General features: G+C 39.6%; 1 protein-coding gene across 1 annotated transcript in view; it reads right to left on the bottom strand.

Moving 5' to 3' along the window:
- Positions 1-1153: 1153 nt before the first annotated feature.
- LOC102840594 (FUN14 domain-containing protein 1-like) overlaps positions 1154-15371 on the bottom strand; it is a 33214-nt gene continuing 18996 nt past the window's right edge. Inside the window, exons 4-5 of the mRNA XM_006864253.1 lie at positions 2890-3018; positions 1154-1231 (exon numbers count right to left, since the gene is read on the bottom strand). Of these exons, the coding sequence (XP_006864315.1) occupies positions 1154-1231; positions 2890-3018 (207 nt within the window). The remainder of the gene's footprint in view (positions 1232-2889; positions 3019-15371) is intronic.

Here is a 15371-nt window from a genome sequence, read left to right as displayed (position 1 = left end):
AACTTAAGGGGGCAAAGGAGCCTCTGAGGGAGTGTGATGTTGGCCCTGAGAAAAAAGTTCACTAGCTTAAGGTTCAACCAATGTAATGACAGCAAAAGCCTGAAAGCCTTAGTACTTACAGCTCAGATCAAGGGAACAATTTTCTTTAAGTGGTAATTTCAGTTACATAGAAAAACCACTGTTCTTCAAACAGAAAATTCATACTATACTACTAAATATTTTAAAATGACTTTTACCTCTTTGTGAAGAAGGGGCCAGAATAATAATTAGGAATTTTAGAAATGAGAATGAAAGTTCATTCAAGGTTAATAAAATGATTATGTTGTCCAACAACATACACCCGCCAAAAATTTACTTCTACAAATAAGGCCAAGATAAACACATTTTAAAAATTAAAAGCTATTATACAGGGAAATATTTTTAACCTATAAATATCAAAGTAAAAAAGAAAGAAAAAAGAACTTTGGACATCTAGTATTTTCTTAGGGCTTTCTTTGAAACTGTTTACTACATTTATTATCTAAACAAAGTTAAGAACTGTGGATAAAAATAAGTATATTAAAGCCCAAATAGAAAAAACAACCTAAAAATTGGTATTAAATTATACCAGTAGTCCAATATTTCTAATGATTCTATCATTTCTAAATCCCTCCAAAAAAGGGCATTACAATTCTTCATTTCCTTGCAAACAGTTCTTAAAATAAAACTCAGCACTAATGTTGAAGCGATAAAACAAATGATTAATTATTGGTACTATACTATAAAGCATAATGAAAAATATTTAAATAAAGGATAATATTCCACTGGAGAGTAAGTCCAACAAACAGAATATTTTATCTTTGTATTTACATCCATTGATGATATTTTATGGGCTAATTTGGAAACATGAAAATTTTTTTTTTGAAGCAATGAACGTTAAACATATTTTTGCTCAGGAATGCTATTATACACATACAATACAGGATATTTTACAGCAGATACTAGTTTGCCAAGCTTCAGAAGGCAAAACACTAAAGTTGTGAATTCAATATTGTCCAGCTATTTGTGTCTCCTTGCCCTGGAGAATCTGGTGGCATGCATTGTTGAAAGACCACCCTGTCGCTACTACTGCTCTTGTCACAGTTGAATCCACTATGATAGAACATTCATGTCCTTAAGATGCAAGGCCTAGCAAAAAGCCTCCCACAAATCCACTGGATATCACGATGTTCTGTTTGATAAATTCTGTTGCCTGAAACATAAAATATATTTAAACAAAAATACTCTTCATTATTGAATCCAGATCTAAGTAACATTTTTACCTATATTCATCAAATAAACATTCAGCAAAAACTCCTGAGCCTCTACTACTTTAAGTGTCAAATTCCATTCAAGAGCATAGAGCAGGGGTAGGGAAACTTTTTTTTCTGCCAAAATTTATAACATCATTTGTGGACCATACAAAATTATCAGCTTAAAAATAAACCTGTTACATTTGGTCAGATGTTTAATTAACTCACCCCAGTGTGATAGCTGGAACTGTAGTTGCCTTGGCAGGACCAGGCCAAATGATTTCGCGGGCCATATAAGGCCAGACATGTCCCCACCCCGACCCCTCAACCCCGCTGTAGAGCAATCAGTTACAAACTGATGGAGCCTACAGCCAGGCCCAGTAAGTTCTGTGCCTACTGAGATAATAGGTAATGTGGGCAGCCATGATCTCACAGTTAAAAAGAAATCTACATATGGGGCTCCTTCAGCAAGTTATTAACACAGATCATTTAATAAATTCCCACAGTAGGCACAATGATATTTATTTTTCCATTTAGCTAGTAAGAAAAAAATACACAAGCTCAAAAACACTATATTTAATGATCACCTTGGTAAAATGTTTAATGCAAATAAAATCATGAGGAAGCAATTAGACAAAGCCAAACTGGGAGCTAATCTGAAAAACTGGTCTAGATGCTTCCAAAATGTCAGTGTCACAAGAGATGGGGGAAAAAGACAAAAACAAAACAACCAGATGAGGGGAGCGCTTATAAGATTAAAAGAGACATCAGAGACATACCTACCAAATGTAATGTATTGGGGAAAAAAAAAAAACAAGGTATTTTGTGGAAAACTTTCAACATTGTGTATATTAGAAAATATCAGTATATGTTAAACTTCCTTAGTGTAAAATATGCAGGAAAATACCACTACCACTATCATTCTAAGGGTATTCTTAGGTGCTAAACTATTTAGAGGTCAAAAGTCATGGGGTCTTAAATGGTTCAGCAAGAAAAAATAGTAAAACAAATGTGGCAAATTGTTAACAATTTGATGTATATTAACAATTTGATGCATAGGTGAAGGGTATTTAGGTATTCACTGAACTCAGCTTTTAATTTTTTAAATTGATTTGAAAACTTTCAAAATAGCAAGTTGGGAAAGGTAAGAGACTAAAACAAAAACAAAGTCAAGGGAGCAAAGTCAAGAAGACAAGAAGATTACAGGCAAAATACAAACAAAAATGTTATTAGAACTAATATCAAATCAACAAAACAAAACGAGTCCATTTAAAAAATATTTCACTTCAATTTAAAAAAATGGGTAGTTTTCATTTTCAACACATTGTATACACCCATACTATACTGTAAAAGCAGAAGAAAAATTTTGGAAGAATAATGTCTGTTTTTATATAGGTGAATAATGAGTCTGGGGAGTTAAGCAGTCATTCATTTTTATTACTAAAAATGAATGACTGACTAAAATGGTGGTTTAATCCCAAATGTTACTTAACACTGGAGACACATAATCAAAACCACCACTTTTTTTAAAAAAAAAGAATATAATTCCCAGTCACATTTACTGCTAAAAATAGGCCCATTTTTAAAAAAGAACTAAAAAAAATGTATATTATCTTACTTCTTCAATAATGTTGTTGATTTCAGGCGCTGCTTTATTTGCTCGTTTCTTAATCTGTCTTTTTGCTTTATTCACATCTTTTTCAACTCTCTTCCAGTCGATCTGTACATAGCCACTGTGACTGGCAATCTGCAAAAATTTAATAAAAATGGTAAATTCTAAATTAACCAGATTACTAACTGTAGTGCACTAAATTCCTTCATATGGCTCCTCTGTCCATAGCCTTTATCATTCCCACCAAACAGCATTTATGCCCTAATGGGTCTGGGTAAGAAGAGATGGGAGAGGATGCTGACAGGATGATATGATTCAGTAGTGGTTGTTAACAGAGTTAATAGTGATTGTAAAACCTGGAACTCTTCCCCCCCCCCCAACTTTTATAAAGAAATGAGTGAAGGTTTACAGAGCAGATCATTCAACAAATCATATACTTTGCTTCATTACATGGTTGCAATCCCCTCCACATACTAACAGTTAACAGTATTTACCTCTATTCACTTTAACTATTGCATTCCTGTCTCCTGCTATCTTCATCTTTCCTCTGCCAACCTCCCTCTTGTTGTATATTGCCTGCCCTGTCACCCATGTTAACATGTATCTACGCTCTAGTCTAAGTGAATACATTTCCCTCTCCTCCCCTCCCCTCATAACTGCCATATTATTTCTTTTATGTAGAAAACCTTCTTTGAAAGTTTGTACATTTGTCTTATACAATATTTGTCCTTTTGTGATTGACTCATTTCATTCAGCATAATGTCCTTCCTCCAGGTTCAACTATGTTGTGAAGCGCTTCACAGATTTATCATCACTCTTCAACATTTTGTAGTATTCCATTGTGTGTATGTACTAAGTTTCTTTAAACATTCTTCTGTTGTTGGGCTTTTAGGCTATCTCCATATTTTTGATATGTCTGTTGTAGATAGCACAGTGATGGATCCTGTTTTGTTATTCATTCTGCTATCTATGTATCTTCATGGGTATATTTAATCCACCTACATTCAGTGTATTTCTCAAAAGGCATGAACTAATTGCTGTCATTTTTCTGTGGGGCTCCTGGACTCTTTCTTCCACATAATTTTCTATGATGAGTTTTGTTTTGTGGATTTTCTTTTCATTTATGTTATGGTAATGTATATTAAATGTTTCCGATTCTCCTCTTCATTTATTTTGATGTGCAGGTGTATTATTTTTCTTTGAGGTTACACTGAAATTTATTATGTTTTTTCTCTGATTAAAAGACTGCTTTATCTTAAAATCTACTTGCCATTTGGAAGTTCTGTATCTACACTATTCTTTCTTTTTGCTTTGTAATTGACTTCATTATATATGGGTATCTCTGATTCCCAATTTTTAGTCTTGTAGGTTTGCTTTACTTTAACTTATTCTATTATCTGGATTGAGTCCTGGATGGTATTGTTGTTGGTGTTAAGTGCTGTGGAGTCAGTTCTGACTCATTACAAATTTCTTTAATTTCTGTTTATCAGAAAATGTCCTAATTTCAAAGTTGTACTTGAGGGACAGTTTTCCTGGGCATATGATTCTTGGTTTGCAATTTTTTTTCTTTCAGAGTTTTGTTGATAGCATCCCATTGCCTTCTTGCCTACATGGTTTCTACTGGAAATCAAAATGTAGTCTTATTGTTTCTCTTTTCTAGGTAACTTTGAGTTTTTCCTGAGCTGCTCTCAGAATTCTTTCCTTATCTTTGATTTTGTAAAGTTTGATTATGATATATCTTGGTGATTTTCTTTGGGGAGCTATCCTGTTTAGGGGTTTGTTCAACTTCTTGTATATTTATCTTCTTGCCTTTCATGAAGTTCAGGGAAGTTTTCTTCCAACAACTCTTTGACAATTTTCTCTGTGCTTTTTATTGTCTCTTCCTGCTCTGGAGTTCCCAACACCCGTAAGTTGTTCGTTTTCATGGTGTCCCACATAACTCTTAGGCTTTCCAGATTTTTTTTTTTCATTCTTTTTTTCTTCTAGTATATTGGGATTAAGAAATTTATCTTCAAGGTCACTAAACTTGGGCTACCATTGTGTCAAATCTTCTCCTTTGCCCTTATTAATATTCTGGATTTCTAATTGCAAGTTTTGTAGTGTTTCAAAATTTGCATTTATTCTGTCTGTTTGTTCTTGGAGAGTTTTCCTAAATTCTTCTATAGTTTTTTCTGTGTTCTTCTTGCTTTCCTCAATCTTTCTGTCAATATGTTGAAGGTACCTCAATTATCTTTCTTTTGAATTCTTTTTCAGTTAGTTCCATTACCTTTTTTTCCTGAGAAATGTCTTCTGTCTCTGCATCTTGGTCATTTGTTTGTGCCATTCTCTCATTTCTTTGTGTGAGTAAAAACTGTCTGTTGTAAAAACAACCAGCTGTTGGACCCAGAGGGGAGAAATTTCTTGGAAGCTCCTGAAATTCAAGGAGCTCACGAGGTGGTTGTGGAAAGGACATGACAGCAGAGTTCCTGGCCCTAGATGGAGTTCCTACTGGCCTTGGTGTTACCTATGTTTAGGGCACTCGATTCGTAAGTAGTTCATGGGGGCCCTTGATGGAGCTGGTTTCAGTGTCTGTTAGGACCACAAGGAAGCTGGAGGCAGGGTGACTGGTTAAATGCTGGTCTGGTGGCTCTGCAGGTTTTGTAGTTCTGAAGCTGCACTTACCTCAATCCAGGCACCAAAATGGCACAATAAAGCAGTGCAGGTAGCTCCCAACTCACACTGACATGGGTCCCAACCACGAGGCTCAGAACTCCTCATGGTTGCATTGGTGGTGGGTGAGGGCGGGAGCTGGCCACACCTCTGGTCACCAGAAGAATAAGAAGAAATCACTCCTTTCCCATCACCCGTGTGAATCTACTCTGCCAGGCCTCTTTCTGTTGCCACAGCTGCTCACAAAATGGTCAAGCTGCATCTGGCCAGTTGTTCACCAGTCTCCCTCTGTCTTCATCCCTGCTTAGCTTCTGTGCCCAGCAAGCACTCTATCCACTTCTCTAACCTTTCTTCTGAAGCTCAGGGTACCATAATTATCATCTGTGTCTGTTTTTATTTGGTCTCTCCTACCTTTGTTGTAGAGGATCAGTGTAGTGTGTCTGCCTACTCTGACATCTTGCCAGAAGTCCTCAAAACCTGGAACTCTTAATGTGGGTTTAAACAGAGTTATCTAAGAAGCAGAAGGGAGGACCTCACTCACTACCAGGAGCAGTGTGTCCTTTGGACCCTGAGTACCCTGTGCATTGAACCTACTGACCTGGGGACAGAAAGCTATGACACTGGAAGAGTGGCAGAGTAGCAGCAGTAACAGAACCAAGAACCAGAGCATGTGACAGAGCAGTGGGCTCCCAGTCCATGGAGCAAGTGAAGATGAGTGACTCTGCACAGGATGCTTGCCTCCAGGCACTTAATTGGGGGAGCTAGGTTTGCTGACCTATGGAGCTAGAGCCAACTGCCTTCAGGCAGAGGCTTATGGTGGAGTGGTGTGTCCTGTGAACACTGATCAGCAGCCTTAAAAGAGTTATTAATATTGGATGGGCAGAGAGAGTCCTGCCTGTGGGCACGGCTGAGGAGAGACTGCCTTTACTGCAACAATTGTGCCCTGAGCATTTCGGATATGACTGAAAGCTGTTAATTGTCCTAATAAGCCCCATGACTGTGGGGTATGGTGTCTGAGTTGTGTGTGGCCACTGCAATGAATTACTGAGCCCAGCTGAGTAGAGAAGGCTGTGGAAGAAATGTTTGGTATCATTTTTCATGCTGCCTAATCTATTACTAGGAGTCCTGGTGTGGCACTGTGGGATTAAGCACTAGACTGCAAAGTCAGTTTGAACCACAAGGTCAGCAGTTCAAACTCACCAGTAAAAGAGTTACTGAGTCAGAACTGACTCAATGGCACCTAACAACAACAACAACCTATTAGAGGTCTGGTAGTGTAGTGGTTATGAGTTGGGCTGCTAACAACAAGGTCAGCAGTGTGAAACTACTAGCCTTTCCGCAGGAGAAAGATGAGGCCTTTTGCTATGAATACTGTTCTAGGTCCACTAACTACTAGAGAAAACCAAAATTAACATTACTTATTTAGAATGAACCTGTGCTAAGAAAAAAACAGTACACGACAAGAAAATATTTCAAAAGCAGTATTCTGACTGTACTTTAATTCTATCCTAACTTTTGGAGCAGGACTTATCTAAAAAGATACAAAGGCTACTCAAGTAATTTAACAAATTCTCAGCAGGAGGTTGAACCAGAATGACTCACTCTGGCTATTAGATCACTAAAGAAATCTAGAGTAGTCTGATAAAAGCTCTTTACTAACTTAGACTTTTATTAAATAAGAATACTTTCTGACTTCTGGTTTGGGGGCAGAGGAAGCGAAGGGACTCAGGAAAGTCTCTTTGGTGGAAGCACAGAAAAGCCAGGAAAAAAATGCTTTGCAAGGACAATCCCAAAGCTTTAAATTCAATATAAACTAAGGGGAAATAGTTTCGGGGGCCAACCAGCAGAAAAATCTAACAGAGCAACAAGGAACGCAGAGATTTCAGAATCAATTGGGACTCTGCCTCTGACCCACAGTCTTGGCGGAAGTCAGAGGGCAGGGCCACACAGCCAGTGGCTAGGGAGCAAAAAACACCCAGTGACTTATAAAAAAAAGAGGTGTGATTTTTTTTTCTTCTTTTGCTATTTTTCATTCAACTCCTGTGCTCTGCCCTGTCACACCCTCTATGCCGACACCAGGTATCTTCACGCAGCTAGAAGTGCACCCCTAAAAGGGTCTGGTGTTGTGCACACAGGGCACAATTTTCCCACAGCACAAAGAGGAAGTAGCTGAAGGTCCAAAGGCTAATCCTCCCAAGGTTTTTTATGACATCTGACTGTGGGATTTAGCCTGGAAGTTGGCTCTCCTACTTGGGTGGGAGCTTTTATTCCTAACTTATCTAACAATGGACAGCAAGTTTGGTCATACAGACGGGCAATATTTGCACCCTGTAAAACCCCAACAAAAGGCAAGAGCTTGTCACCAACTCTACTCAAATTATTCCAGAACATAGAAGAGGATGAAAAACTTCCTAATACATTTTATGAAGCAAGAATAACCCTCATACCAAAACCAGGGAAGTACATCACTAACAAAGTAAATTATAGACCAATATCCGTCATGACCACAGACGCAAAAATTTCAACAAAATCCTAGCCAACAGAATCCAGCAGCACATAAAAAAACAAACAAAAAAACCATCATGACCAAGTGGGAATCAGATCAGGGATGCAAGGATGGTTCAACATCAGAAAAACAATCAATGAAATCCACCATATAAATAAGAAAAAAGAAAAGAACCACATAATCATATCGATTGATGCAGAAAAGGCATTTGACAAAATCCAACATCCATTCCTTATAAAAACACTCAACAAAGTAGGAATTGAAGGGAAATTCCTCAACATAATTAAGAGCATATATACAAAACCAACAGCCTACATTATTCTCAATGGAAAGAAACTGAAAGCCTTCCCTATGGGAACAGGAACCAGACAAGGATGCCCTTTGTCACCACTCCTATTCAATATTCTGCTGGAAGTCTTAGCCAGACCTATACGTCAAGATGGGGAAATTAAAGGTATCGAAATTGGCAAAGAAAAAATAAAACTCTCTATTTGGAGTTGGTATTATCCTATACATAGAAAAACCCAAAGACTCAGTAAAAAGGCTACTAGACCTCATTGGAGGATTCAGCAAAGTGGCAGGGTATAAGATCAACATACAAAAATCAGTTGGATATGATCCGAGAGTAAATAGACAAAGGCTCACAAAACAGACTAAATGCTTTAGAGAAAGGAAGACCGCTTAAGGGAAATAAGACCCAATATATCCAGACTACACTCCCAGCTAAAGTTACTCAAGGTATAAGTGTTGTTGTTGTTAAGTGCCGTCGAGTTGGTTCCGACCCATAGCGACCCTGTACAGGGTTTCCGAGGGTGTAAATCCTTACGGGAGTAGAAAGCCTCATCTTTCTCCAGCAGAACAGCTGGTAGTTTCGAACCGCTGACCTTAAGGTTCGCAGCCCGATTCGTAACCACTACGCTACCAGAGCTCCTTCAAGGTATAAGTAGATCTGTGTTATCTTTCAGTAACCCAGAAATTAATTGGAACTTAATCCAACAGCATTTTAGGAGGTTGTGGAACAATATACACTTGTCTGGGGATATTCATCAGCTACATGCTCAAATTTATGATATAAGTAATTCTCAAAGTGAACACTGAGTGGCTATTCATTTGCTATCCATGCTAGAGAGTAAGATCCCCTAAGAACTTGATTGAACCTCAGCATAGTGATCCTGCTTGGTCACCTTAGAGCAGGTGGTGGGCCGGCAACGTCTGGCGCATGGGGTCCCCAGCTGACCTCCTCCCTCCCTGCCTTCCTCGGATGGCGGCTGTTTATGCTGGACGTGTGGCCAGAGACGGGTAAGGATCACGTGGAACCTCGGCTACTTAAGACAGAGACATTGCCATGCTGCAATGAGTCTCAATAACTGGTAAGACTGAGGAATTTGCACTGACCACCTAAGACAGGCAGCGTCCCTTAAACAATCAATAAATAAGGAGGACTCAGATGCAGACAGTGCAGACCCGGTCAGGAGGCCAAGCCCCTGTGGGCCCAAGCGTTGTTGACCGTCCAAACCATAGGCTCTGAGGATCAGACTTTAGCTACCTAGTAGACATAGCAAACTGTCCCTCATCTGATTATTCAGTAATGCTTGTTAGTAATCTCATACATGAGCCCTGGATATCCACAGACAAATGTAAAAACCTTCCCAAAAAGCCGAGACTGTAAATTCAAAAAAGCCAAGTCCCCCCGCATCCAAAAAAAAAGCTAAAGAGGATAGAGAGAAACACTGTAAACTGATGACATATGGCGGGGATAATAATCAATGTAATGAAACAAGCTATATGAATGGTTGAATGTGAAGCTGATGATGTGCCCTGTAAACTTTCACTCAATGCAAAATAAAAACATTTAATAAAAAAAAAAAAATCAGTTGGATTCTTCTACAGTAACAATGACAGTGCTGAAAAGGACATTAAGAAAGCAATACCATTTACAATAGCCAAAAGGATGAATTACCTAGGAATAAATGTAACCAGAGAAACAAAGGACCTATACAAGGAAAATTACAAAACACTACTACAAGAAACCAAAAGAGACTTACAAAACTGGGAGAATAGACCATGCTCATGGATAGGAAGACTTAAACAATGTGAAAATGTCAATATTGCCCAAAGCAATTTACACATATAATGCAATCCCATTCCAGATTTCAATGACATTCTTCAAAGAGAAGGAAAAAACAATTTCAAACTTTATATGGAAAGGAAAGAGACCCAGGATAAGCAAAGCACTGCTTAAGAAGAACAATAAGATCAGAAACCTCTCACTCCCTAATTTCAAAATTTACTACAAGACTACAGTGGTCAAAATAGCCCAGTACTGGTACAATGAAAAATACACTGATCAATGGAACAGAATCGAGAATCCAGAAATTAACCCATCAATTTTCGACAAAGGGCCTATATATAGATTGCATGGGGAGGAGACAGTCTCTTCAACAGATGATACTGGCAGAACTGGAAAGCGATATGCAAAATGACTGAAACAAGACCTTTACCTCACGTCCTATACATAAACCAAGTAAGCATGGATTAAAGACCTAATTGTGAATCCCAGAATTATAAAGGCCATCAATGAAAAAATAGGGACAAATGTGAGGGCTTGAATACACAGACTGCCAAACATTTTGAAAATTACACAAACAAAAGTAGACAAAAGAGATGATGGGGACATACTAAAAATTAAAAATTTATGTGCTCAAAAGATTTCAACAAAAGAGTAAAAAGGGAGCCCACAAAAGGGGAAAAATTTTTTTTTGCAATGACACATCAGACAAGTGAATAATTTCTAAAATTTATAGGAAACTACAAGGAGCTCTGGTAGCGCAGTGGTTATGAATCGGGCTGCGAACTGCAAGGTCAGCAAGTTCAAAACTACCAGCTGCTCCACGGGAGAAAGATGAGGCGTTCTGCTCACATAAAGATTTACAGCCTCAGAAACCCTATACAGGGTCGCTATGAGTCGTAACCGACTCCACGGCACACAGCCACCAGCCATCATAAGAAACTACAACACCTCTACAAGAAAAGAGTAATAGCCCAATTTAAAAACAGGCAAAGTACATGAACAGACACTTCACCAAGGAGGAGATTCAAGCAACCAACAAACATATGAAGAAATGCTCAGGATCACTAGCCATTAGAGAGATGCAAATCAAAACAACAATGAGATATCATCTCACACCAGCAATAAAAGCAAAGATTTAAAAAAAAAAAAGTTGTTAAGTGCCATCGAGATGATTCCCACCCATAGCGACCCTTTATTGGGTTTCCAAGGAGCAGCTGGTGAGCTTGAACCGTCGATCTTGCAGTTCAAACGACTTTGCAGTCTAACACATTAGCCCACAGCGCCACAAAAAGTAGAGGACAATAAATGCTGGCAAGGATGTGGAGAGGCTAGGACCCTCCTACATTGCTGGTGGGATTGCAAAATGGTTCAACCACGCTGGAAAGCAATATGGCACTTCCTGAAAAGGCTGGAAATAGAAATACCTTATGATCCAGCAATTCCTCTACTTGGTATTTACCCACAAGAAATACGAGCCATAACACAAGTAGATATGTGCACACCAATATTCATAGCAGCACTCTTTACAATAGCAAAAAGATGGAGACAGACTAAGTGCCCATCAATGGAAAAATGGATAAACAAACTGTGGTACATACACACAATGGAATATTATGCTTCCTTGAAGAGTAACAAGGAAGCTGCAAGCCACCACACAACATGGATGAACCCTTAGGACATTATGCTGAGTGAAATTAGTCAGTCATAAAAGAAGAAATACTGCATAGGACCATTATTGTAAAAGATTAAGAAGAAGAACCCACCCTAAGAGTGGGAAAAAAAAAATCTTTGCTGATCACCTGTATGTACGGGTGGGGTGAGGGGAGGGAGGGGAAGATGGAGAACAGGGTAGGGAACAGACACAGGACAGCTTGGGTGCTGGGGGGGGGGGGGGGGAAAATATACAAAAAGGGGGAGGGGAATGGAAGAACAAGGCAGATGGGAGAACAGTTACGCAAGTTTGCATGGGCTAAGTGGGACAGAGGTAAATAATGATGTATGCACAACCTTGGAACTACAGGGCTCTGGGATATAGGGACTGAGGGATGGTTTGAATGGGTAAAAGAGGGGAAAGAATGTTAAGATGCTTGGCTCTCTTTTGAATCTTAGTTTCCCTTGCCCACCATTTTACAATAGATGCTTGAGGGGGAGAGAAAAGAATAGCCAGAAACATCACCACAGAAAGCTTGTAAGTCTGTCTTCAGCCTATAACTGATTGGAATACCTAAAAGGGGGCTAGAACTTGCTGGATGAAAAAGGCTTCCTGTGGAGCCTTTGCACTGCATAAGACCATAGGTGGAATCCTGAACCCCCATCCAGAATCTTCTGAGGTGGGAAATTCCCACATGAAAGGACAAGCAGACCAGACTGGAGCGGCTAGAAGAACAGAAGATATTTCTTGAAAGAAAGACCGGCAGAAAAAATCAAAACCAATAATGGCAGTCTGACTGATTACTACAAGAACAAGCAAGCTATTCGCCCAGGAGCCATCAAGGCAAATGGTCAAGTACCCTCAGAGCAAACCCCCTTCCAAGACTAAGACTCAAGGGGAATACATAAGCAGGCATGTGGTCTTGCTGGTGACCACACTGGTCACTGATGACAGGAAGTGGGGGAAAAACAGCAATGAATTTTTGAGCTAAGTCTGACCATGTTCAATAGACTCCTGTGAACTCAGGTTGAGACCTGGTTGGCCAGCAGTATGGCAAGACCTGGGGACTCCTGGGCCCAGAGACAGGGACATGGTCACAGAGGACTAGAGCGGAGAGTGAAGCGTCCAGCTGATATGAAGTGAGGGGTGATGCACAAGAACACCCATACTTGCAGATAGTACCCACTTGACCTGACTTCAATAGCTGGATGATCAGAACTCAACTACAAGAAGAAAGAGGAAAAAAAAGAGTAATCTGCTACAATTTGATGAACTTGACCTATAACTACGGATGCAGTAGCTCAAAAGAAGGAACAAATCTTTACAGCAAGGATCACTCCCACTCCTTTGGTACATAGGGTTGACAGAGATGGGCAACTTAGACATTGGCTACCCAAAATAGGGGAGCTACAAAGGCAAGAAGTGACTGGCTTACAAACTTTCAATAGGGAGCCTAATTTTAGAGGGTGCAGGGGAAATCAGAATCTCCACTGAGTGGTTTCCAATCTGTTGGGATGGGGCTGACAAAAGGAGATGGGGACAAGACTCTTGTGGTATAATAGTGAATAACTGATATCAGGACTGACTGTGAGGGTCAGAAATGTAAAGGTAGGTGGTTGATTTTGCAGTCCAGAAGTGGAAGTCCCTGGAACAATCCAGGGAGAAGAGCAGAGTGCGGGACTCTATCCAGAGAAGCAGTGACACTAGAGATGGAGGCAGAGATGATGATGTAGAATGATAGAGTAGCTGGGGCCTACGGACTCACGGAGAGAGAGGGGCTATGTGCTAACGGCCGGGGGGCAGGCCTGCGGGGTATACCATTTGGTCGTTTGATGATGCATGGAGGGGATTGTAATCATTGCAAAGAAATGAAATATGTCAGGATGAATATAAAGCTAATGTTCCCCCATGTAAACTATCACATAATGTACAATAAAAACTTAAAAAAAAAAAAAAAAAAGGGAATAGCCAACACAAACTACTATATATAAGATCAGTGTGTAACTCCAACACCTGTTAAAAACACACTAAAGGGAGGATGGTGTGGATACGAAGAGATTAACCGAGAAAAAAGTGTAAACAATCTTTCTTCCACTCATTTCTCACTCTCTGTCTGTGCACCTCCACAGAAGTGACTAGATGGGGTACCTGTGTGAGTGGACACCCTTACTCACCCCTGAAGGTTTCCGCTGTGTACACACACTGATCTACTCAGCAAAGACTACTGGACTAATTTGCTATGTTTTTGTTGTTGTTGCTTTAGTTTTCCAGTTTTTGCTTTTACTTTTGTTTGTTTTTTGCCTTTTTGGTCCTACTCCTTTCCTTGGGGTGGGAGCTTTCTCTCCCTACATTACCCAAGTCCACAGAGGAGATATTAGAGGAATTACTGGGGAAAAAAAATTCAATAACATCTTGAAGGATGGAAAGGTAAGCATTCAAGAACCTGAACAAATCCCAGAAAGGACAGACCCTAAAAGAAAATCAGCAACACATATCATAATCAAGCTCTCTAAAATCAAAGATAAGGACAGAATCCTAAAAACAGGCAGGGAAAAGAGAAGTATTACTGAACAAGGAAAACAAATCAGATTAAGCTCTGATGCCTCAGCAGAAACCATGCAGGCAAGAAGGCAATGGGGAGACATATATAAAACTCTAAAAGAAAAAAACTGCCAACCAAGAATCATCTACCCAGCAAAGCTATCAATAAAATATGATGGTGCAATCAAAACATTCCAGTATAAACAGAAGCTAAGTGACTTTGTCAAAGCCAACCCAGTGCTTCAAAACATCCTAAAAGGAGTTCTTTAGACTGAAAACCAACATGAACAGACAACAGAGACTGACAGATGTGGCAACATCTGGAACTCAGTTGACAGAAAAGTCCAGAAGAGAATAAAATTACAACAATTAATTCAGAAGATCTGGGAGGTCAGTCAAAGAGCAAAATAATGACAATTAACATTAAAGAAGAGAAAAATATAGGAACAGAGGTCCAGGTGGTGAGGAGGACAGGTAGATTTCAGGACACAACGTTGTTGTTGTTGTTCAGTGCCACTGAGTTGATACCGACTCATAGCGACCTTATGCACAGAACGAAACACTACCTGATCCTGGGTCAACCTGATCACTGTTGCCATGCTTGAGTCCATCGATGCTACCACTTGGCCAATCCATCTCATTGGGGGTCTTCCTCTTTTTCTCTGACCCTCCACCTTACCAAAGATGATATCCTTCTCCAATGACTGGTCCCTCCTGACAATATGTCCAAAGTATGAGAGGCGAAGTTTGGCCACCTTGGCCTCCAAGGAGCACTCGGGCTTCACTTCTATCAAAACGGATCTATTGGTTCTTTTGGCAGCCAGAGCAATTTCAATATCCTCCTCAAACACCATAACTCAAAAACATCAATTCTTCTATGGTCTTCCTTATTCACCATCCAGCTTTAGCATCCATATTCAGTATGAGATTATTGAAAATATCATGGCTTGGGTCAGGCGCACCTTAGTCCCCAAGCTGACATCTTTGCTCTTCAACACTTTATAAAGGTCTTGTGCAGCAGATTTGCTTAATGCAACACATCCTTTGATTTCTTGACTGCTGCTTCCGTG

This window comes from Chrysochloris asiatica, unplaced genomic scaffold, assembly GCF_000296735.1.
Source record: "Chrysochloris asiatica unplaced genomic scaffold, ChrAsi1.0 scaffold00062, whole genome shotgun sequence".
Lineage (NCBI taxonomy): Eukaryota > Metazoa > Chordata > Mammalia > Afrosoricida > Chrysochloridae > Chrysochloris > Chrysochloris asiatica.
The sequence above is the reverse complement of the archived record's forward strand: the minus strand, read 5'-3'. Positions and strand labels throughout refer to the sequence as shown.